At 34.9% G+C, this 25,451-nt stretch overlaps 1 protein-coding gene across 1 annotated transcript in view; it reads right to left on the bottom strand.

Annotated features, from left to right (window-relative positions):
- Positions 1-25,451, bottom strand: part of GBE1 (glucan (1,4-alpha-), branching enzyme 1) — a 236,415-nt gene that overhangs the window by 4,627 nt on the left and 206,337 nt on the right. Inside the window, exons 13-15 of the mRNA XM_004675290.2 lie at positions 23,552-23,736; positions 21,917-22,047; positions 3,644-3,761 (exon numbers count right to left, since the gene is read on the bottom strand). Coding sequence (XP_004675347.1) covers positions 3,644-3,761; positions 21,917-22,047; positions 23,552-23,736 — 434 coding nt within the window. The remainder of the gene's footprint in view (positions 1-3,643; positions 3,762-21,916; positions 22,048-23,551; positions 23,737-25,451) is intronic.

Below are 25,451 nucleotides of genomic sequence, written 5' to 3'. Positions count from 1 at the left end.
TTCCAGCTAAATTCATATTGAACTCCTCAGAAGGAATCAGAATGCCATAGTATAGTCCTTTTCATTTATTAAGGCAGTCAAACAGCAGCTAATCTACAGTTACTGTGCTGACCATTGGTATTGCTAAAAAATAACTTGTCACACAGTATATATTGTGTCATCTAAACAAAATGTTATGTAATTGTAGGATCATAATTGCCTTGCAAAAATACATAATTAAAAAAATGTCAGTAATTTGAAAATAATTTTAAATAACTTTAAATAAAAATAACTTAAAGGCTAATTTTTAAACTTTCTTAGAACTATTTAAGTTTGGCAAAAGTATATTATCTAATGTAGTAATTTACATTAAATAAAATGTAAAAATATAAAGTATATATTTTATCTAATGTAACTTAGATGAAAAAGGTATTAAATTCTAACTGTGCATACATATATTTTCTATATATATGCATATGTATATTTCCTCAGAGCAAAGTAAATATTAAAATTATTGTTTTATTCACAATTTTATGCTTAGGAAAGTATTGCTTTAGTTTACTAGGAAACCAACTCATTTCAACTACAATAATCTCTCTTTGTGCCATGGAATATTCTAGTGCACAGATAAACACATAGGTTAATAAATAAGTTCCCATATGAGACATCAAAACAGAGAGATGATTATGCTAAATTCAAGTTTCCAATACCTTTCTATAAAGTAGAATGGGGAAGTTCTGCCCTATCACTTCTCAGCATTTGCAACATACTCCGACTTTAGCAATATGTTTCAAAGGTAGTACATAGGCAGTTCTCTGGCTTCACAGTTTCCACCGATGGAGCACATAAAGACTGCACTGGAACTATACCTGCTGATGCTGCAGCATGTATAGCTATTTTAAGATTCCTTTGGGCTCTGTTTGTTGCTATCTTTGAAAACAGATTTGACACTTATTCAGCAGATCCTTTGGATTATTGAGCTTGCAAATTAAGCTTTAGCAAATGCTGTGTACAGGCTATGATGGGCAGAGTCCATCGAATAGGGATAAGTTCAATCTTGCCTACACTTCACCCCTTCTTCTGGACATGTGCGAGGAAGAGTATTCTCCTCGGTGTTGGGGTGAGACCTACAGCACTCAGGGTCACATTCAAGAATGCTGATTGGTCCCAAGTGCATGTGAAGTGCTTTTAGAAGCAGTTCCATTATACTGAGGCTTCACAGGTATATTCTTGTAATATGTATGTTTTTATAATGTAGTTTTTCCTCTGGCTCTTTGAAGGAAAACTCTGGCAACAAGGATACCTGTCTTCTTAGATCTTCTGCTCTATTTGGGTATCGTTTCATCTGGAGCCTAAAGACTTATTTAAATGAATAATTCCAGAAGCACCTGGAATCATCAACAACCAGCTCTTCCTGCTGCTGGAAAGTCATGGCTAATCTTCACCTTTCTGACTGAGTTGGGTCAGAATTCCATTATAGGCAATGGTTAAGCTCTGTGCAGTTTCTCATGTGCTTACATGCTGTATTGCTTTATCTGTTATCAAGACTGCTAATTTAAAAATGCACATTCCATTTTGTAAGATCAATTCAATTAGTGCTTGAAAAGTAATCTCCAGGCGTGACTGCCACTGGTTAGTTGATTTACTTGGGACATAATATCTTTGCTCATGTAAAATCAAAAGAATGCCAGAATATTTTCTACCAACTCTCAAAGATAGTGAGCCCTCATCTATGGCAATAATTTCTCCAAAGTGTAGAGTATCTTTGTTTGTTTTCAGAGTACTTGGTGTCTTGATATGATTACAATGAACTGAATAACCAAGACAATATTAATGGTAAAAAAAATGTGAATTGCATTTTTACTGTTTCCAAAAAAGCCTGACACTACTCATTAATTTATTTCTCCAGATAATCTCTGGTTGGAGGGATACAGATCCTCTCTATACAGACCAGAGGATCAAGCCCCTACAGCTAGTAAATAGTGGCTTGGAGCACCTGTCCCAACATTTTATTTATTTATTTTGGTCTTTTCACTATATAGCACGCTTTCCCTAACAGAACCCTCTCTGGAAATATGTATCTTTAGGGAAGTTGGCTGCATGAGAATTTTGCTGTCTGAGTTTTTCAGACCCTTCCAGTCCAGTTCAATTGGCTCAAGTTTATCTCCTTGCATTTGGATGCTGTTTGCCATGACTCCACTTTGAGAACTCAATCATCTTCCCTATACCTACGGTCTCTAAAACTTTCCTGACAGTTTCTCAGCTTTAAGATACTTCTATTATTCACTTCAGAAAATACTTGTATCAATCTCATTTTACAAGTCAAATTTGATGTTCTCAAAAACAACAGCAATCAGCCTTTGAAAGAATCTTCTAGCAGCTTGAGCCCTAACTCCTAAAATACATGTGTCTAGATCTACATATAAAACTATTTATTACTATCATTATGGATACAACAAACACATAGTTAAGTCTCCTATGGCTACTATATTTTCATCACAGCCTCTATTTAACAACTCAATCTTGCTTTTAAGTTTGTTTGTTTGTTTTTTGGTTTGGTTGATTGTTTTATGCCACACTGTCTTTGGCACATCAGTTTGGGACATAATTTGGTGGCAGCTTACACAGTAAGATGTTGGTCCTGCAATGAGAGTTGGAGACAGTCAAAAAATGATGGGCCCACAGAATCTCATGCTTCAATTATAGCTAAATTTTTAGAAAATATCAGAGAATTTAACATCTATACTAAAGCTATGCATTTGTTAGATATACCCTGAAAGTGAAAGAAAAAAGTGAAAGAAAACTTAATCCAAGATTTTCCATGATGAAATATCAAGCGCAGACTGGATATTGGATATAGAGAAATAAAAAAAAAAATGGCAAATGAGTGAGAAAAAGAGAGAGAGAGAGAGAGAGGGGAGGGAGGGAGAAAGGGAAGGAGAGGCGAGAGGGGAGGAGGCAGGCATGAAAGTAGTTACGAAAAAGAAATAATGTAGATGTGGGCTCAATCTTATTATCTGGTCATAAATTAAAAGAAAAATTTCCCTAAACATAGACCAATTCTAAATTCTACATGTCAAAAGATTTTAAGCCTAGTAGTTTAAGGCAATATTCTTTCATTTGTTACATCACATATTTAAAAGTAGGTAGTGTACCATGCATTTCTCAGCATATGAATCAAGGAATCTTATTACTAGAATGAATTTAGTCTTCCAATGATTAAATGATAAAAAGACATATATTCTATTGATCCTTTTAAGGTGTTTTAAATTAAACTTCATTAGATATCCAATAATGTAGAAAGCTGTTTGATGTAAAATAGTATAGAGAAAGTAAGAACAAGAAGAAAGTAAATTGTTGCCTTAAAATAGAAATATAATAAAAAGAAAAATTAAAAACTGCCTTCCTTATTTTTTGAGAAGTAAATTTTAATCCTATTAATATTCCAATTTCTCCAACCCTCTGCTAATATCCCTTAATATTAACTTTTCCAAAATCCAGTTCAGCCCAGCACCCCTGCATGTCTTTCTTATTAGTTATCCTTCCAGTTTTCCCCTTCTGTCATTCACTTACTTGTTAAAGAGCTATTTCTTGAGGAAAAAATATCACTTTAAAAATACAGAATGATATAATGCAATAAAAATGTGTTAAAAACCTTACTTACCAAAAGTGAATAGGGCCGCTCATTATGGCCAAAAGCTTCAGAAAAGAAGTCAGTGCTGTGGTCCAGCCTCTGGTGTCCTCCATATTCTGCTGCATCTGAGTCTAGCACAATTTTGAATGTACAGTCTTAAGGAATCATACATAACAGTTTGAGGGCTGAATGAGACCTACTGACATGTTCTGTAATAACAACTTCAATGTATTTTAACACCTACCTTATTGTGCATTTGTTTGCATTTCTTTTCTAATATTTCAGAGATTCTTACCTTTGGGCAGGAGTTTCTAGGTTGCCCAGTTCATGCCTCTTCTCATGGGATCCTTGTTATCCTTAGATCACAGCTCACCACATGAACAATTAGTCTGGGCCTGAATATATCTATTAACAGAGAATCTCACTTTCTCTTAATGCAACCCATTCTATGTGTTACAAATTCTCTACTGCAAACAGAAATGTGACTTCTTTGGACTATTTCTACTCAGGACAGCTATTTATTTTTTTAAAGATTTATTTATTTATGCATAAAGAGTTGGGGCACAGGCCAGAGTTGCAGGGGTGGTAAGAGGATTCACCAGAGACAGAGTGGGGAGCAGAACAGACAGACTGACGAAGTACACTGCTGAGAGAGCAGTGGGTGGGTCAGGAGAGGTCTGCTGCGCCATACGGGTCACCTCCGGGGTGGGGATTGAACTCATGCTGAGTGGCTTTAGCTTTTTAGTGCTGTGCTGTAACCTGCTGCACCATCAGGTAGGGCCAGGACAACTATTTTCAAAAAGCTCAACTACAGCAACCTTTCAAATATCTAATAATAGCTATTGTATTTCTATGTATCTTCTAATATATCACAAAATACATACTAAACACTCCAGAACCTTTGATAATTTCTTATTTGATACTGGCTTTGGTTCCTTCTCTACCTCTCAATGATTCTACTTTTCTAGATCTTGGTCACTAAAGAAAAGCACAGGAATAAACCGAATACTCATGTATGGTCTGAAGACACAGAACAATGCTGTTCACTTTCGCCCTTCAGCTACACAGCTATTCACAAGGCCATGTAAACATATTAGCCACCATGCCACAAATGGGTTCCTGTGTCAGTTATGATCTACTACAACTTAGCATTAGATTCTGTACACACATCTTGAACATGTTTTCAATATCATGCATACAAGAAAATAAAATATAAGTTTACAAGTTCATACTCACCTATACTTAGCAATACTAATTTTTTCTAGCCTAAGAGCTAGATAGGTTTGAGTGCTTTGTTGTGTTTTTAATCTCAGAAATGTCTGTATACTCTCACTATGGCAAAAATGTATCATATTGTAAATACACACAGGTAAACAATAATTCATCATTTTCACGCCTAAAGACCCACTGGATAAGAGACCGTACAACATTTGGAGTAGTTCACTTCAATTGAGTCATTAAAATCAGCTTGCTGTGGTTCATTTCCAAACAGATAATTAGCATATTAGTCTTTAAAGGAAAGACAGAATGAGAGAACAAAAAAGACAGCTGGAAAGTGAGAAAGTAAAATTGTGAGAGAGAATGAGATCCAAAGGATGAGTAATGGGCACAGAAATCCCTCAAGAGAGGTGACAGTGATTTGTGCACACCAGTGTATGTAAGGGTGAAATATGAATAGTGCAGATAGAGATGTACTAAATGAATGATTGTGGAATGAAAGAATTATTGAGTTTAGCTTTTGTCTTTCAGCTTAGTTAATAACTGTACAAATCCACAAAGAAATAATACAGTATAATTTAAAGGATGTTCTAGAACACTAAACTTTTTAAATTGAGTAGCAATTATTAAATTACTGGTTAGCAACATAGATTACTGCTGAAGAAAGCAAGTATGTTATAAGAAGTAGTAATTCCCATCCTGTGGGTTCATAATCACAATAGATGTGTTACAGGGGAATGGGGATTTGAGGACTAAATTTTGTTATTCAACATTTGATACTGTATTTCAAAGAATGTAAATATTTTTTGATTCATAAGTGCAGATTCATTTAAAAAGTCATGGGTGTAAGGGATCAGGGAAAAAAAGCAATGCAATAAAGTAAAAATGAAAATCAACTAACAGCTATAAACTAGAGACACTCTACAGGGGTGGAGCGGAGAATAGAATCAGAACTGGGTTGGGAAGAGTGCACAGGACTATGGTGATGGCACAGGGGTGAATTGGTGGTGGGAAGTCCACGGGGATTACAACCAAGATGGAAAAATGTACAAAATAAAGAATGATGTAAAAAATATATATATATAATAAAGAATATAAAAAAGTAGTAAGATTTCCAATGAATTGTGCACAAAAGACAACCAGTTTAGTGGCAGAGTTGGGGTGTCCATACAAATCAAATATAGATCCTAATACCCTAGTCTCTGTAAGTGGGTACCCATTTTATGCCAAATATAAGCTAGTGTTTTCATGTGTAAAAACCTGTTTAATTCTAGGGATACAATTCTAAATGCAAAGAGGCCAGGATGAGAAAAACAGAAATAACAAATGCAAATGAAGTGAATTTCATCTAGGGCCCTCCCTGGTGGCACAGAGGGTTAAAGCACCGCACAAAGAAGCTAAAGCCACTTCCGCATGAGTTCAATCCCCGCCTGCCCCGGAGGTGACCACATGGCGCGGCAGACCTCTCCTGACCCGCCCGTTGCTCCCCTCAGCAATGTACTTCCTTGATCTGCCTGCTCTGCTCCCCACTCTGTTTCTGGTGAATCCTCTCACCACGCTGCACCTCTTGCCTGTACCCCAGTTCTGCATGTATAAATAAATAAATCTAAAAAAAAAAAAAGTGAATTTCATCTAAATGATTAATTTGATTATAATCTTAAAGATTGGTGTTAGAATATTGATTTCTTAGCATTTATTATGGAAACCAAATATATAAGACTGGCTGCATTTATTCTAGCTACATCTTTTGATTTTAGATTCATTTGGTCATTTTACTAATAAAGACAAAATATTGAACCAAAATATTACCTTGCTCAGTTTGTAAAAATATAGTAGGAAATAATGATAAAATGAGAGAATCTTTTAATCAACCTTCTTCAAGAAAAAGATATCAAGTAGTACCCTATCCATTTTAGATATCATTTAAAAATAATAAGATTTCTTTTATCTCAAATTGAAGAGCTTCCTAAGTATTTGATATATCAACAGGTTGAAGTAGATAAGAAGTTTTAAGCATTATTTTATAATCGAAGTCCTTAAATTTGAACCAAGGAAGAGCCATGTTCTGAAGACTTGTACTAATAAGATTAAAGAACAGTGAAGGCATGAAGACTCTTAAATTCAATGGCTCTTCAAATACTTCAGAAGCTGCGGTGTTTGCTCAGCCACTTGATAAAGTGTCTGTTCAAAGTATAAGGATTTTGATGTAAGAAGTACTATCATTTATAGCATTCTACACTAAGCTCAATTCACTTCAGCTGATGAAGCTAAGGAAATTTATTGTAAGGTACAACCACTGAGGTTTCAAATTGGATGAGAATAAAATGGCTTCTCCTATGACTAGACGGTCATAAAGATGGCAAAGCTGGTAAGTTACCATGGATCTTTAAATCCAAGACACTGTGGATTTTAAGATGAATTACTTTATGTCTCTAATAAGGAGGGAAGAAGAGCATTTTCATGCCAGTCGCTGTGAGACATGTAACAACTGAAGACATGTTAAAATGTGAAACAAATACAGATGCTAGTGTCTATGCATTTAGTACTTTATTTTCAGATCTGATTCTCTGTTCAACCCACTCATATTATTTTGACTACAGTAACTTCTGGGAGCTAAATAACTCCATTATTGGAACTTAGTATCTAAGGCAGAAAACAGGAGGTGCAAAATTAGAAGGAACTGAATGAACACCTGCTAGAGCAAGAATGCTTTACCTAAAACAAAGGAAACCTTGTTTTTAACCATCTAAAAATAACTACTCAGCACAAGACTTGCCTCAATATTCTCAAATAACCTGTACCATTTAATGCTTCGTGAAGTGAATTTGTCATTTACAATCTATAAAAATCTTAGGTTGTATCTGTTTAGCATCTAAAATAGATCCCTACATTTTATAAATACAACTAAATTAAGCCCAATAATAGTCTTGGAGCACATCAATTACAACTGTTAGTTGTTGTTGATGTCTTTCCAAATGCACAAGCAGCAAAGACTTGTGATGTGTAGCTACGTATTTTATGAATGCATAAGTGGGTGTGGGCCTATTTGCTTTAGGGATTTCTGTCTTCTACTATTTGGAATACAAATAAACGTTTAATTTATCACTTTAAATCAGTTCTGATATTTAAATTGCTTATTCAAAACTAGTTTATGGCAACATAATGTTTACAAATATGTTATTTCCATTAGAAAATATTCATTTAGCTTTTTCCTCATTCTGACTATAGCTTTTAAAAAATCCCCAAGTATTATATTATTTCAATAATAAAATTAAGAGATGTGAAAGTAAATGGAAAATTTACTACTGTTTGTAGTCAAAATACATTTTCAAATGTATTGAATGTCAAATTCAACTTTGAGGTTTTTTTTTTTTTTCTTATCTCATTACTTTACATTAAAATTTTGCAGTCCTGGGCTTCTCTGGTGGTGCAAGGGGTCAAGCAAGCTGCAGCACTATGAAGCTCTCCATGGCCACTGTACCACGAGTTTAATCCCTGGCCATGGAAGAGACCCACATGGTCAGCAGACCTCTCTTGTCTCATCTACTGTTCCCTCAGCAGTGTATCTTAGTAGACCTGCCTATTCTGTTCTCCATTCTGCCTTTGGTGAATCCTCTCACCTCCCACTTCTGGCTGGTACCCAGTTCTGTGTGCATGAATAAATAAAATGTTAAAAAATAATTACTATCTTTGAAAAAGCAACTTCATGAATGATCTCCATAGGGACTTATGTTTGTCAATACTACCTTTATTAAACATTTAAATGATGGTCACACATTATATTTAAATGCAAAGTTGAAGTATATTTCTAATATGGTATAGTATTTGTTCCTTTCTTCAACAATAGGGTTCTGATTTTAGACCTTCTACAACTTACTTCCTTGGTTGTCAACATTAGAAACTGTAAAATGAACAGCAATTAAGACAAACTAAAAGGATGAAGGGCTCAGATATTATCTACCATGTTAAGTAATGGATTGTTATGCTTTTTGAAATGCATTTTATATAAATTATTGCTCTATTCTTAGGCATGCTTAATGACACACATCAGTAAATAGCAAATCAAATGATAAATAACATTTGGAGTTCTACATATTTCTCTGCACAATAGGAAAATTATAGAATATTTCAACTAACCTAATTAGGGATTATTATCTGTCTTAGAAAATTATATAAATTGAACTAAAAAGTATCATTGTTGACCAACAATTCAGGAAAAAATAATCACGAGAAAACCTGTATACGCTTAAAATATAATAATGAACAACAGGCCCACATTTGTAGCCTAATCTCCCTCCAAAATAGTTGCTATTTGTTTGTCTCAGAGTAGCCAACGAAATTGTTATCTCAATTATTTGATGAATAGCAATTATTTAGAATTAAAAAAAGATACATATTCACCTTTTAACCATAGCTATATCACCAAAATGAGTTTTGACCATCAGACTGAGTATTTTTTTTTACAAACAAATGTGGTTTTGAACTTAAATAATTTTGACTTAGGGATAAAGCGAGCCCTTTCAGCAAAACTTATTCAAATACACAATTTCAATAGAGTTCAACTAAACATGTGCAAGTGGAAAAGATAACTAACCACGTCAAAGTTCCTGAGAAATAATGACAACTATAGGAAGTAAGTGTCATTGCTGAGCCATTTAATACAAATGGGAATAGGAGAAAGTACCCGAACACAATAAAATACAGTGAGTGCTTCCTTAGGCTTTTGTGTCCAACAATTACATCCTAACCCAGTTCTGCCAATTACCAACAGTATAGCTCCACACACGTTACTGAACTTGCTTAAGACATTTTCTTGTTGGTAAAATAGAGGAAACACACCAGAAGATGTATGTGAGGATTAACTGAAGCAACAGATATCAAGTACTTAACACACCTTCATACTGGGTGAAATGCACAAATTGTTAACTGTGGTTACATTGTTGTTACAGACCCTACACAATACTGCTATATCACATGATAGTAAACATAAAAGTAGATTTACATTCTTGTCTTACTTTTTATATCCCCTTCAACTTCTTTAATTACCATTTTACGATTCCCTTCTTCTGATTTTCTCACTAGACTATACTTTTCCTGCTATATAAAAAAAATTAACATTAAACTTTAAATGAAAAGTGCATTAAGCTCTTTCAGGGATACTTTTTTATATTTAAGCATGCTAACTAAAAATTAAACACTTCCCATAACCCTCTTGCACTTGTTCTGTTATTTTTCCATAGTATTATCAAGTTTTAATATACAATGAACTCAATTCTACTTTTCTGTCTCCCTTTCTAAAATACAATCTCTGTAAGTGATTGCTGACAACTCACTCCCCTCCTCCCTGATACCTTGGGCCTATATAATTACCTAGTACACTAAAGCAAGAGTGAATGTCCTTTTCATTATATTCCAATTGCGGTCCTTATGTTTTGAACTATGCCTGCTTTGGCTAAACTTTAAGAAGAAATGCATTATTGCTTTGATTGTCAAGACAACTTTGATTCTCTTCCCTTGTATGACAGACTTAGAATTTCAGAGATATACAATGTAACTTCCAATACAATCCCATTTCATCAACTATTAAGTTTTACTTAGGGACCCTCCCTGGAGGCCCAACAGGTTAAAGCACAGCACTGCAAGTTGGCAGCAGCAGCCTCAGAGTTAGTTCAATCCACAGCCACCAGGGTGACCCACACAACACAGATGGCATAGTAGACCTCTCCTGTCTTGTCTGCTGCTCCCATCAGCAATGTACTTCATTGCTCTGCCCATTCTGCTCCCCACTCTGTCTCTGGTAAATCTTCTCACTGCCTCTGCACCTCTGGTCTATACCCCAGTTCTGTATGCATAGATAAATAAATCTTTAAAATTAACAGTTTTACTTAAACATGTTAAAAAGTTTTTCCTTCTGCTGAAAAAGTCACAATAGAGAAATTAATGTATGACAATTTGAAGTAATTCTTTTCTTTTTTAAGATTCATTTATTTATTTGTACAGAACTGGGGTACAGGCCAGAGATGAGGAGGGTGAGAGGATTCACTAGGGACAGGGTGGGGTGCAGAACAGGCAGATCGACGAAGTACAATGCTGAGGGGAGCAGCAGGTGGGTCAGGAGAAGTCTGTAATGCTCTGTGGATCTCCTCCCAGGAAGGCAGGGATCGAACTCATGAGGAAGTGGCTTAAGCTTCTTATTGCAGTGCTTTAACCCACTGTGCCACCAGGGAGGGCCTGAAGTAATTAATTCTTAAGTGAGTAGCTATGATTGGTAAGAGACTTGGAACTAGACATATAACTCCAGTTGATGTAAATAAATGATAACATGTTTACTAAAGTCAGCATATACTCTAAGACTTTCATTATCATTGACTGGTTAGATTTCTGTACAGGTGGCTGAACTTAACGGAGCATAGAACATCAAAATGACTTTTCAAAGAGCACATATGTGTGTAGTGTTCATTCACACACACACACACACTCACACACACACATCAAATTGCACACTTGTAAATTATATATACAAGCATACATATACTGGTATGCATGTATATAAACATGTGTGTGAAGTAATTTGGCAGGGTCAGAAGATTCACTAGATATATATTTTCACCATCACCTATGACTATAAAGTAATATTAAAATACTTCAACATTTGAAATCTGATTATATTTTAGCTCTGAGAATAGAATCACCTTTTTTCTTTATTTGAAGTCATAACTTACTAGGGGTAATATGTAGTTAATGTATATTCGTCTTTCTTTCTTACCTTTTAAGAACAAATAGCAAGGCATAATATGTTAGGGTTTACTCATGCTTTAGAAAGCTGAATGCAAAGGAACTGAGCTGGCTTCCTGTGAACAAGCCTAAAGTCAAGACTGCAGGTGTGTGTGTGTGTATGTACATCCATCCATGCATCACCCCCAGGCATCCTGAGCTCGTCCCATACTATCATACCTACACCTAGTTTGATGATCATGAGCAAAAAAGTTAAGTAAATATTTCCCCATCAGCACTATAAAAATAATTATAAAGGGAAGAGCTTTAAGCACACATATATTCACACACACATACTTGTGATTGCTAATAAGTATGTTTTCCAGAACTATAATAAATCCCATGCAGTAGTTTTTAATCATCTTTAAAGTCTATCCTGATTTAATCTTACTAGGCAAAGGCAGGGAAGAATAAAGAAAGAATAATAAGGAAAGAGTAAACCTCCTAAGTTCTTTCTGCAAAATGCACATTTGTACAATTTCAAACAAGATCAACAAATATTTCAGCCATCATAGTCAAACAGAGATGATTTACATAATTTAAATGAGGAAAAGTTCTGGTATGTTTTGAATAAAATTCTATGTGGAATTAATTAAATCTTTTCATAGTTATTTTAAAAATGTATTTTATTTCAACTCTCCAGTTATTGTTAAAGCACCAAAGTAATGAAATTTATAGTCATGAAATAGTTAATCACATAGAGTAAGATCTATATATATCTGTTAAGTGGTTATCTGAGGCAGTCAGCAAAGTCTCACTAAGAACAAATTACCTTTATTCAAAATTACCAATGTGAGAAAAGGATATGTAAACTACTAAATGCTTCCAATGCAAACCTACAGGGAAGCTCATCACCCTGAAACAGTTCAAGGCTGTATCTATGGGTTGTGGCTAAAACAAATGAGAATCCCTGTGCTGTAAGCCTCAGCCTGTAAAATGGATCAAGGGTGTGTCTCATAACTTAAAACTGCTCACGGAAAAAAAAACACCAGCAAGAACTTTTGAAGAGAGCTGATGAAAGCAGAGTTCTTTGTTGTTCACCTCTTTGTCAAATGTTTTTCCTCGGTTCTCTGGGATGTTTAATTAAAAAAAAAATCCTCTAAAGTGGCAGTTAAAAATGAAAAATACTTATGTTTATATACCTAATAATTAAAAATTTAAGTAGACATCAGTTTCCTTTAAAAAGTTGTTTTATCCTTGTAAGGTATGTTGTTTTAAAATTGATCCATTTTTAAGTAATCTTGTCCTTTTGAAAGTCAGAAACTAGGGTAGTGTAATATTACAGAAAACAACATTGAGTCAAAGGCACCATTAACTTATACAAAGAGAAACAGAGAAAACAAACAAAATAACAATTAATTACCTGGCATCCAAATGAAAAACTGTATTAAACTGGATTTAAATCACATTTTTATCCACTTACTAAGGATATAGTATTGTGGAGGTTATAAAGCTTTCTGAAGTTTCTATTAAGATTAAAGAGAAGAACACTTACCAGGCCTGCATCACTAGCATGATATGAGGTTAAAGGTAGAGTCATTGTAAATAAACACAGGAAAGATTACTAAATGAGATAGAAGTGTAAAGTGTTAGCAGAAGGCAAGGCTTGTAAGTATTTAACAAGAGGGGAATCTTTTAAACTGTTTAACAAATTCCTGACAACAAAGTTCTAATACACTAATTTTGAATTCTACAAAATTATAATTTGCTCACATGGGTAAGAAGTTGATTCCCACATAACAGCAGCTACTTTTACAAAATAATTAACAAATTCTGTGTACAGGTTGCAAATGTCAGTCTGAATTGATATTTTTAAAAGTGGAGTTTTTTTAAAAAAAGATTTATTTATTTATGCATATAGAACTGGGGCACAGGCCAGAGGTGCAGGGGCAGTGAGCAGATTCACCAGAGACAGAGTGGGGAGCAGAACAGGCCCACTGATGAAGTACACTGATGAGGAGAGCAGCGGGCGGGTCAGGAGAGGTCTGCCGCGCCATGTGGATCACCTCCGGGCCTGGGGATTGAACTCACACTGAAGTGGCTTTAGCTTCTTAGTGCTGTGTTTTAACCCGCTGCACCACCTTACCCTTAAAAGTAGAGTTTTAAAAGCAGATTTGCAAAAGTTTAATGAAACTATTTCAAAATGATGATGTTGGCACAAATGCCATCCCCTCTGTGGTACAACTATATATAAATATGTACTGTTCTTAAAGCTGATAGCAATTGTTCTGATTTCTTTTTTCTTTCAACATACAAGATATAGAGGATAAAAATCTTAACTGAATTATTGTTAGATGAATTTCTTGCTCAGAAAAGAGAATCACACAATTTTTTTTATATAGCTGCACAACTGAGCTATATTAAAAAAAAAAAAAAGTACACACAGTAATACTGTTGAATTTCCCAGAGCAATGAGATGTTGAATAGCACTCAGCTATTAAAAAAAATCAGAAAACATTTGTGTGTAGTAAGGGCGTGTTCATTATTCATTACTGCCTATAGTCTTATGAATATATATTAAGCCAATCTAGAAGTGTTACAGCAGTTGTGATATTTTAATCATGCAAAGTATTTTTCTTACTTTGTGATTCATCTCAAATTCCTCAGCAGAAAAATGATGCTAAATCATAGGCTCTTTATTACCGGTGGAGATGGGGGTACACATCTGTCATTATCATTAAATCGTAGGGAGTGTTGGACAGGGCTTAACAATGAAAAATGATGTAAAGATCCTCTAAATAATGTTTAAAAGTACTACTGGCATCTTGCAACTAAAAGGGCTAACAAAGGCAATGAGTTTACATCCATTTTGAAACCCTGGAAACAAAAGTAGAGGCCATATTAAATATAAAATTATTAGTAAGAATATCTCTCTCCCCATAAAGAATATCCCCATAAAAACACATTAACACTCACACATATACACACACAAGAAGGAAACATGCTTGCATCTGTTCACTCACTGTGTAGATCTTTAAAGAGAGAATCTCCTGGTTTTGTTTGTTTGTTTGTTTGTTTTAATTTTTGTTAAAACATTTAAACCTGGAGATCTAGGAAACTGAAATGCTTTACCTTATATTTTGATGCAGAAATTAATCTTTATATATAAAATCTTGATAGAATGTAGCATTTAGCTAATCATAAATTAAGTCCTTTGTTTTTGTTTGTTGTATAAAGCACAGATTCTAACAGTGTTACATAACTACCCTTCAAAGGCTTCTGTAAACTAAGCAACTCACAGGCAACATCTCTGCCTTCAGCAATCACACTTCAGTGAATCATCCAAGTGACCTTATTTGCTCATTAGACACTCTGTGTACAGGTTGCAAATGTCAGAGTCTGAATTTACATTTTAAAAAGTACAGTTTTAAAATTAAAGTTGCAGCAGCTTAATGAAAATATTTCAAAGATCTCAGGTCAAATCCAACTATTTATTCATCTGTTCCCTTAAGCTTTAAATATTTTTTGGCCTGGATTCACATTTTCTTCACAAGCCATATTTTATGATCACTCTTCTAAACATTTCAATATTGTTAACAGTTTGAAGTACCATTTGGAAAGGAGGCTGCTATTACACTATTATTTCCTCCCCCAACTCAACAGCCTGCTGACAAAGATTTCAAGAACATTCAATTCTAGTATTGTTGATGTTCTCAGGAACAACATGAGTCCATACATACCAAGATGTATATCCTATAAATAATCCATGAGGGTGGATTTTCTTTGAAAATTATACAGTAAACTTATTGATGTGATGTATCACAGCTTAACTTTCAAAAAAGATGCATAACATACAGAGAAAATAAAATAATTAACCTGCACAAGTACTTTTTACAATCCAAAAATTATTTTAATTGTTGAAGATGGTGACAGAAGAAGAAATTCTAAGGAAGAAGTGGTGGACAGTGATGCAGTGGCACTAAGGAAAGTTAGGTGATGACAAAAATGCTTGCCTGAGTCATGAATTTGTGTAGTTTTTTCATACTGTTTTCTAAGAATTAAATCAAGGTCTTTTTGCATATTACAAAATGTGTCATCATTAGTAGTACTACTGCTGCTACCACTATCAATCTCTTACACACACACCCAAGAACAGTAAGAAGGAATCATGATAGTGCTAAATAATATAAAAAAGAAAAAACTGTACCTTAGAGGCACAGTGGGTTGAAGCACAACACTAAGAAGCTAAAGTCACTTCAACATGAATTCGATCCCCGTCCTGGAGGTGACTCACATGGCTCAGCCGGCCTCTTTCTGACTGGCCCCCTCAGCAGTGTACTTCACCAGTCAACCTGTTCTGCTCCCCATTCTGCCTCTGATGAATCCTCTCATGCCCTGGCACCTCTGTGTGTACCCCAGTTCTGTATGAAAAGATAAATAAATCTCAAAATAAGAAAAGCCAAAATTGAACCATCCCAAGTCTGGGTAAAAACTAAAAATAGTTGAGAGACTGTTGAGGGTAAGGCCATAGGAAACTCCAGGCTCAAGGGCATGCCCAGAAGCATTCACCACCAATCACTGAGAAGAAAATGAAAACTGAAGGGCACAGTAAATGTCAGGATGGAGAGAGCTGACCTATATCACCACCAGCCAAATGTCCCTCCAGTTCAACTGCACTGACTACAAACCTCATTTGCATAAAAGCAAAGTGAATGTTTACTAGTTCAGTTTTTGCCTATAAATACTTCTCACCCCAGGCATCTAGAACACACAGCTGAAGTGCTTCTTGGGTCCAGTCTTCGGAGCTGGAGTCCTAAAGTCTTAATAAATGTCTCCTGAAGCTATAACTCAAGTAGGCTTCGTTTTCTCCACCTATAACACAGTGGAAGGAACATGGGCTGGGGTTCTCCTCAGCTTTTATCAGTTAAGTGCTGGAAAGAAACTGGACAGTTCCTTCAGTTTATTTAGCCATATGAGGCTAACATAACCTGCCTTACAGTGTGGCCAATAGTATTAAATTAAATTCTTTTTTTTAAGATGTACTTATTTCTTTATCTATACAGTACTGGGACACAAGCCAGAGGTGCAGGGGCAGTGAGAAGATTCATGAGAAACAGAGTGGGGAGCAGAACAGGCAGATCTATATCTATGAAGTATACTGCTGAGGGGAGCAGCGGGCAGGTCAGAGGAGGTCTGCCATGCCATGTGGATCACCTCCAGGGCCTGGGATCGAACTCACACTGAAGTGGCTGAGGCTAGCTTGCAGGGCTGTGTCTTAACCCTTTGCGCCACCAAGAAGGGCCTTAAATTAAATTCTTAGTAAAGAAGGCTAGGAAACAGACAGCCCGCTCAGAACAGCCCCCTAATGCCCACTCTCATCGACATCACTCAAAATGTGGCATCATCACTTGTATTATTCAAAATGGATTAGAAAGAACAGTTTGTCCTACGGGGCTCAGCAGTTTTCCTTTGACTCAATGCTGATCTGACATTGTTTTAAGTGAGGCGATGTGGCTAGAGAAATACAATAATGATTCTGATAATATAAAAGGCACTAGGTTTCTTTCTCTGTAAACATGTGAAATTATAAGCAAAAAAATAACACATCAGGAAAATGTGTTTTATCTTCCAATGTTTGGAATGTGTAACCTGCCTACTTATGCAGTACAATTAGTCTCAGTCTATATCACCCACTTTTCTACCTACTATAGTACAGAATGTTGGTGATTGTTACATTGAAGATTTGAAGCAAAAGAAGACAAGAATGAAACAATATACAGGCAACATTCTTTTACCTGCTCTTCTTCCTTTAAACATATTTTCTAGAATGTGGCTGCCTATTCCTTTTGCAGAAACAATATTAGGTACTTTAGAGTTATCCTGAAGAAGATCATTTCAAAACCTAGTGATGGATATCAGACTCTAAGTTTTTCAAAGGTACCCTTCTCTTTTGAAGTGATAGGTAAAAACATCCTTATAGTATTCTTTGCCCTTTTCCAGCGTTACCCCCAAAATAACTCCTCTTACAATCATTCTTGGGAAGACATTCACTGGCTAGTCTCTATAGATCTCAGTAAAAGCTCTCCAAGTTCAAAAAATGGAACTATTCATGAATTCAGACATGTTACCTATAGAAGGCTTGCTTTCACAGTGACAGAAATTCAAATACCTTCTTTAGAAACTTAAATTGTGTTATGGTATAAAATTCTGTTTTCTGGGAATTAAAACTTTGTTGAATTTCTTGACTTGATTACTATATCCACTCTTGCCACTATGGGGTTTTCACTGTGAAAATCTGTATTCATTCACTGGCACAGAGGCTGGAAATACCAATGGCATAGAATGCTTTGGTAAAATAAGAAAATAAACCCCAGAAGTACTAATTTTTGTGTTTCTGTATATGAAATGATTCTGTAATATTGCACTACAGTGTCTTTTAAAGGTCTAGAAAAAAAAGTCATAAAGATGAAGCGCCAAAAAAGAAATGAGACTTATAAAGTGCTAAGGATAGTAAAAAGGACTAGTAAAGAAAGCTATGTTTCAGACAATGAGAGACTGGAAGAAAAGAGCTGTTGCTTATAGAAAAGAGTACAATCATTACAGATTAATAACAAAGAAGTGGACTAGCATTTTATCTTCCCTATTAGCAGACTACAGGCAAAAAATATCATTTTTTATGTTTATGCTTAATTTGGAAATTTTAATAAAAATTACTAACTGGTTAAAGAACAGGGGTGATATGACATGATATTAAAGCAAAGACAGAAAAACTAAAGATATATATCTGAAGAAAATGCAGTATGAGCAGAGAATGTGATGGCTGTCAGTAAAGTTAATGTCACTCTAGTGATATTAATAAGAGAGCAGTGTCGAGATAAAGGGAGGCAACAGGGTACTGCATGCCATACGTGCCAGACCACAGCTGTAATACTGTGTTAGTGCTGGAGACACAATGTAAAAGGAACATGAACAATATCACGTACATTTTGATAAGGAAGCTGTAATGGTAAGAAGTCTAAAGAGTTAGGGAAGAACTTATTAATGACTCCTCCTGAGGATTTGGTGTGGAAGAGGGAACACTTGGAAGTGATGGTACCGTTGGGAGCACATTAAGTGCCTTTCTGATTTGAAGAATTATCAGAAAGAACAGGTATTAGTCCCAAAAAAAACAGAGCAACTGTATTTATATTTGTGGCAATATTTAATTTTTTTTTAAGAAATTGAAGGTGTTTTTAAGGTATGATAGAAATGTTCTCCTAGTCCCCTCCTCAGAAAGTCATTATAAAAAAGTATTCTATTATATACCCAACCAGCTTCCACTCCTCTAGGCTATTATCCTGAGGCGTTTCTAGCATTACAACTTTCAAGGAACATAGTTTCTGAAATGAGTCACTAATACAAAGCATTCAAGTACTTATTAAAATAAAGACTTTTTTTTTCTGTAAAATAGGTGCCTACAAACATTTAGACAAGTCGCTAAATTTCAGGAAACTTGGGACAAGCTCTAGCAAACCCAAACCTGACTTTCATACTGATGTAAGTAAGTTTGCATCAATAAATAAAATTAACTTTGGGTGGGTTCTATCTAATAAAATGTATCATGTAAGCATTGCTAATGCTTTCATTTATTAGTATCTGTTAAAGTTACACAGATTTAGGAGAAAAGATCAATGTGGCATCAACATTGCTCTCCTAAAATTCCATGTATTTCCATTTGTCAGTGATCACAAATTAAACACACATTATTCCCAACTGACTACTCTTTCTTGCTTTGCTCTCCTTAGAAATAATACCACTACCATTCTTCCCATTGTTCAAAGTGAAATCATATACTTTCTCTTCTACAGACTATGTCCAAACAATTGCTGAGTTCTTTCACCATAAGAAAGGGCTTTATATTTCTCTATCTTATTGCCATTATGTTGGTACATGCCCTAATTATCTTTTATATGTGCTGCAATTTCTCATAATTAGTATCTGTGCTTCCAATCTCCTCATGAAAGCTCTCCTACACACTGAGTATATAAGAACATATAAGAACTTTTCCTAAAGTATACATCCTTATCAAGTGGCACCTAATTCAAAAACTTTTAGTGACTTGCTGTAAGACTATAACAAAAAAAAAAAAAAGAGGCCTAAACTAATTAATATTGCAATGAAATCTTCTATTATGTGACCTCAATCTAGCTTTTCAGCTTTATCTCTTAGTACTTCTTTTTATGGTTATCACTCTCCAATTAATCCACTGCACTGCCCATTATCTAAGGATTTCCTATGGTTTCCAAGAGCTGAAATGGCCTTCCTCAATTTTTTCTATTACAATTTTATCCACTTCTCAAGGTCCAGGCTTAAAGGTCATTTCCTTCAATCAATCAACCTCTCTCTCAATTATTTATTTCTTTTTCTTGTCCCCTGTGCTCCTATGGAATATTCCTGTCCTTGTCCTATTTACTGCATCATGACTTATATCCTAGCTTGCTTTTACACATGTCTTCTTTTCTACATAGGGTCAAGGACAATGCTTAGCAAAGATTGTAATAGACCCTTAGTGGTCTATAAATGTATTTGGGCTTGATTGAGTCAAAGTCACAATATATTACATGGTCTGGTATAGAAACTTTTAGCCTAGGGACATTGCTTTGCTGGTTTGGAGCTAAACTGGTCACGTATAAACTGCTACACACCTAGGAATTGTATTTCTTCATGGAGGTGTTGAGAACTTACGCTTTCTGTAACAGTATAGTCCATCTTTTTAGTGCAGGCAACCCTGTTACATTGCCTTTCGTTATTCGCTGTATTAACTGAGGTACATTTGTTCTATCAACCAGAGTTACAAGTTTAACTACTCTGTTGCAAGCTTAAATGCCATCTTAAATACTCTGACACCCCATGGGAGGGCAATCTGCTGGGTGGGGAGAAGGTAGGAAACCCTCTCTCACCACCCTCAGTGTCACTGACAGAGACACTGGCCCTTTCTGCTTCACTCTACTGACCAGGAGACACTGGCCCTTTCCGCCTCTCTCAGAGAAACATGTCTAGATAACCACTTCACCAAAGTCTACTCTCAGGATACTCAGTAGGGAGACCTGATTAAACCACTGGTGGTGACACTACTCTTCTTCTAAAAAATATTTTGGGGATATGTAACCTAATTCTGGTCAGTGGACTATGAAAGGAAGCTTACTAAAGTGACTTTGTTCTTGCAAAGAGACCCAAAACATAAAAGTAAAATGTCTGGCTTTTGTTGTGTCTGAAGGTGAGATCTGGAGCCATGACTGCCTTGCATCTACAATAGGCACCAGCCCTTAGACACAGCTGACTTCCCCAGGGTACAAATCAGAGAAAATAAACCAGGGATGACAATGATGACATTGTCGCCATGCTGGGGTCACCTACTTTAGAGCTTTTATTATGTGGCAAAATAAATTTCCTTACTGTTTGAGGCAGTGCATAGTATCTTTTCTTATTGCAGTTAGAGGCACCCAATACACATGGTTTCAGGCTGACTCCAGGCATCTTGCTGACACTGATTATGTGCAGATGCTAATCCTTGCTAGGGCTTCAAGGCTTTATTCCTACTGTGTATGTACACATGTGTGTTCATTTTTGTTAGGTCCTGAATCTACCACTTTGCCCATGGATCTGAGAATTCATAATGTGTTTAAAATATACTGTCCTTTTCCTTTTATAATAACTATCAAACTTACAACTAGTATTTGTCTTTATCCATAGTTTAAAGGCTCCATGAAGACAGTGACTTTATCTGCTAGGAAAGTTCCTGTATTTATAGCCCCTAGCACAGAGCTGGACACAGATAGTCAAGAAACAGTTACTCAGTGAATACCTGTGAAACGAACAAATGCGTTAATGAATATACAGAGAACATCAAAAACACTGCCCTTGTTATTTCCTTTGCTCACACCTCCCAGCCCATGTCCTGCCAAATCAAGTCTACAAAAGTAAGCTATGCTCTCTATTTTAGGAGATAGGATAGGGAGAAATTTACATCTGCTGTAAGTACAACTCTCTCACCTGGTGAAGGAGGGAAATGGAGTTGATTATCACAAATGATTTAAAAAATATTTTCATAAGGAAAAACTACAGCCACCTCCTAAGTGATACTGAATAGCAATACTGTTATTAAGAAAAAAAAAAAGTTCAGGATCTTACTTTTGATAGTCAGAATGAAGTTTAGGGTTAATTCAGTATAACTGAGCAAGCAAAGATTTTTAAATCAAGTATTTCAAGTCTTTTGTTTTTCTAAGGAGGAGATTGAAAGTTATTTTCACCAAGATCAACATCAGCTTTTCTAATTCAATGACATAATAAAACATTTATTGTGAACAAATTCATTGGTAACCAAAAGGATATTTTCCTGGCAAAGCAGTTCCAACTCGATAGTCAGTGTAGCTCTTGTTTGGATGAAAGTTGAAGATAAAAAGAAGACCTGCTCTCTCAAAAGTGATTACCTTATTGGCTTCATGCTTTTCACTTACATAGGCCTGTAAAAATTAACACAAAATAAACTTAAATGATACCCAGATGCTTCTGCAAGAATGTTATTTACTAAAAAGCTTTATTTTTATCAATAACCTTGCATTTTCCAGACCTACTGTAATTTTTCCATAGCAAAGCTAACTACAGTCTTAGAAAATGCTTAAAAAGAACTTAAAAAATTACTTAAAAAATTTTAAGTAATAACATGATACCTTCATCATGTACAGTGTTTGTGTGTAGTAGATCTAATTAAAAGTGATTTTTAAGATGTCTGTTTGAATCTCCAGAAGAAAGAGATATGGCACATAGATTCTTTAAAAATTACTTTTCAAAAAAAAAAAAAAAATAGCAAACTACTGAGATTTCTGAATGTGTAATTATCTTAGAAGTTTATATTACCACACAACTTTGTCAGATTCAGCAACACTAAAATGTCTTTACAATGCATTTTTGGTTACCTGTAACAATGTCTTAAAATAAATCACATCTACAAACTCTCTTTAATACATCATGTTTTATAGGAGGCAGGGAGATGCCTCTGCTTTTTCAACATCTCTCCCCTCTAGCCCCAGCTCCAAGATAGATGACTAATTTCCATGCAGATCAGCAACATCACTCTTGGTAATTTAGAAATGTGAACTCAGACTCTAGAGTAAACAGTATGCCTTTTGGTATTCAACATTGTTCCTACTGAAAAGGAGCATCATTCTGCTCACTCTTCTGGAAATAGCATTACTAATAAATACGATTAGGGTGTTTGTGTCATGTAGCCAATCTTACCGAATATATAAGTACCTCTGTTCAACCATTAAAAAAAAAAAAAACAAACAAACACACACACACACACAGACAACTAAAATAAAAACACATCAACAGTAATTTCAAACAGCACCAGTAAAAAGTAAATGGATTATAAGTAACACATAATATATGAAAAAGCCTGTATAAAATTTGCACCTGTTAATTACATTTTCTAAAACTTATTGAAAACTGAGACTTTAATTCCAGAGAAAAGTCAGGCTCATGAAAAATACAAAACAGCATCCAGGTATAATGGCATCTATTGAAATGACAAGTTAGAGACCAGTAAAGGAAGGGACAAAAGAATAAAGAAATCTACATTTGTGTCAAAGTAGTTTCTTTATGACAGCATAATTATTTATATAAAGAAAAACAGTCAAAACAATTAAGATGTTTCCACAGCAATTTCCAAATGGATTCCATGCCGAGCTTTTGTCATTTATTTTAACCAACTGAAATAAAAATGACTAAATTTAAACAACAACAAGCTAACCAGGAAAGTTAGCAGGGTATTATGTTGAAGATTTTTATTATCTATTGGAGAGACTTCAGTGACATGTTTTGACAACCTAAAGTATGTTACAGGGCACTACACACTGAATAATAAAGCACTGTTTAAAAGATCTGCATATAGATCTAAACCGATTGCCATTCTGAGCATGTACAGCACTGGTGACTAAAACATAACATTTCGAGTAAAGAGCTTACCTGAGGAGCAGAAAGCCAACCACATCTTTCTTCCAATTTATTCATATCCCTGTCAAAGTTATTTAGGAACTTATAGCGAAGAAGGTCATCATCAGTTAAATTAAACTGCCTTCGGGCATAATGGTAGCTTTCATTATTTCCTTTCCTAGGGAAATCTAACCATTCAGGATGCCCAAATTCATTACCTATATTAAAAAAGAAAACAAAAATAAACACCACATAGTAAAATTTGTATTTCTTACTAAGATCACACAATAATTATATTTTTCAAAGCTTTTAAAATTAGTGCAGGTTACAATTTACTGCAACTATCCCCTGTGAATGATGTCTAACCCTGGTTCAGAAAGAATGAAGTTTAAACCAGAGCCCATGTTTGGACTCCAAAGTCCAGGAGCCAGTTTTAGCCTGCATTTCTCATTTCTTCATGCAAACTGAGAACTGTCATACTTATTTCATGTCTGAAATAATCTGAAATCTCTGAGTAATTTTTGAATTTTCTTTCTATAATCTCTGCAACCCTTACAATGTTTCACAATTCCCAAAGGCTTTGCATGCACATTATTTTTGATCCTCAAAGGGACGCTTTATTATATCCATTTCACAAATGAGAACTCCAAAGCTCTGGGCTGTTAAAGGGTTTGTCCAACTTCACACAGATATGTGAAAAACTGTTAAAATTCAGTTCTGATTAAAACTCAAAATTCTTTCCACTTTGTCACAACAGGCAAGTATTTTTAAATTTCAGGCACTACAAAAATCCGAGTCATCAATTTTATTATTCATTATCTTTCTTTCTCGGCTATACCAGTTATCATTAAGATTTATGTGTATATTTAATCTCAAATGTGTGTGTACGCATGTACACAAATGTGTGTGTTCTGCATATGGACGTGCATGAAAAACCTGGGAAATTTGGTGTAGAATTCATTTTTAAAATATTGTTCATCACAATTATGAGAATCAGCAAAATACACATAAAATGTAATAAAAACACATTTTTCACTCTGAAAATCAGATTTACAATATTAGTTGTCTAATAGATAGGTTTCTATAGTTTTCTCCAAGTTGTTTTTTATTTTATGGCTTCTTTTCCCCTCTAAAATTAAACGTTAATTTGCAGAATTTACTTTGATTTGCAACATTAATGCTAAAAATTCTCCTCTGAGTTAGAAAACGCCATTGCTAAAACATGTGTTCTACTTTTAATAAGAAATATATTAATATTCTAATAAAAGCTAATATAATTCACAATGGTTTACTCTATAGTTGCTTAAAATGGTAAACTGTGCTAAGAAACAATGCAATTTACTTAAATTTCAATTTAAACTTTTAGGGACTATAACAGTCAAAATAAACATAACATCCAAACAAATATACCTACAGCAGTTTCATAAAGCTAGAGTTCACAAAACTTTGCTAACTTCTATCATCTTATTATAAATTGTATTTCTTATGATGCTGTCCACCATTGAGACACAAGACAGAATTTGATTTTTGACCCTGTGGGGCCCTATATATTCACTTAGTTGTGCTTTGCATGAGACAAGGAATTTTTCTCTGTAATATTTAAAAGCCCTGTTTAGGTCTGGGGCTTGATTGACATAGTCCATAGTATACCAATGACATAATCTATCATCCATTCAAACAGCAGAATGATGCATTTCAGAATGGTAGTCAGGGGTTATGAGTTACTGATAAAAAAGTTACTGCCAGTTTGGGGAAAACTGTATGTCTAAATGGTAGTGAAATTTTATGTAGTAGAAAACTTAAGAGATACACTAAAAATTCCATAAGGTACCTAAGGTACAGTAATCTAAATATTAGATACAATCTTTCTGTAGGCAAATTATTTTTATTTTGGTATGGCCATGCATTTCTGAATGGATTCCATTACTAATAC

This window comes from Condylura cristata, unplaced genomic scaffold (genome assembly GCF_000260355.1).
Source record: "Condylura cristata isolate star-nosed mole 26May11 unplaced genomic scaffold, ConCri1.0 scaffold00003, whole genome shotgun sequence".
NCBI lineage: Eukaryota > Metazoa > Chordata > Mammalia > Eulipotyphla > Talpidae > Condylura > Condylura cristata.
Note: the sequence above shows the minus strand (reverse complement) of the source record. Positions and strands in the feature narration are given on the sequence as shown.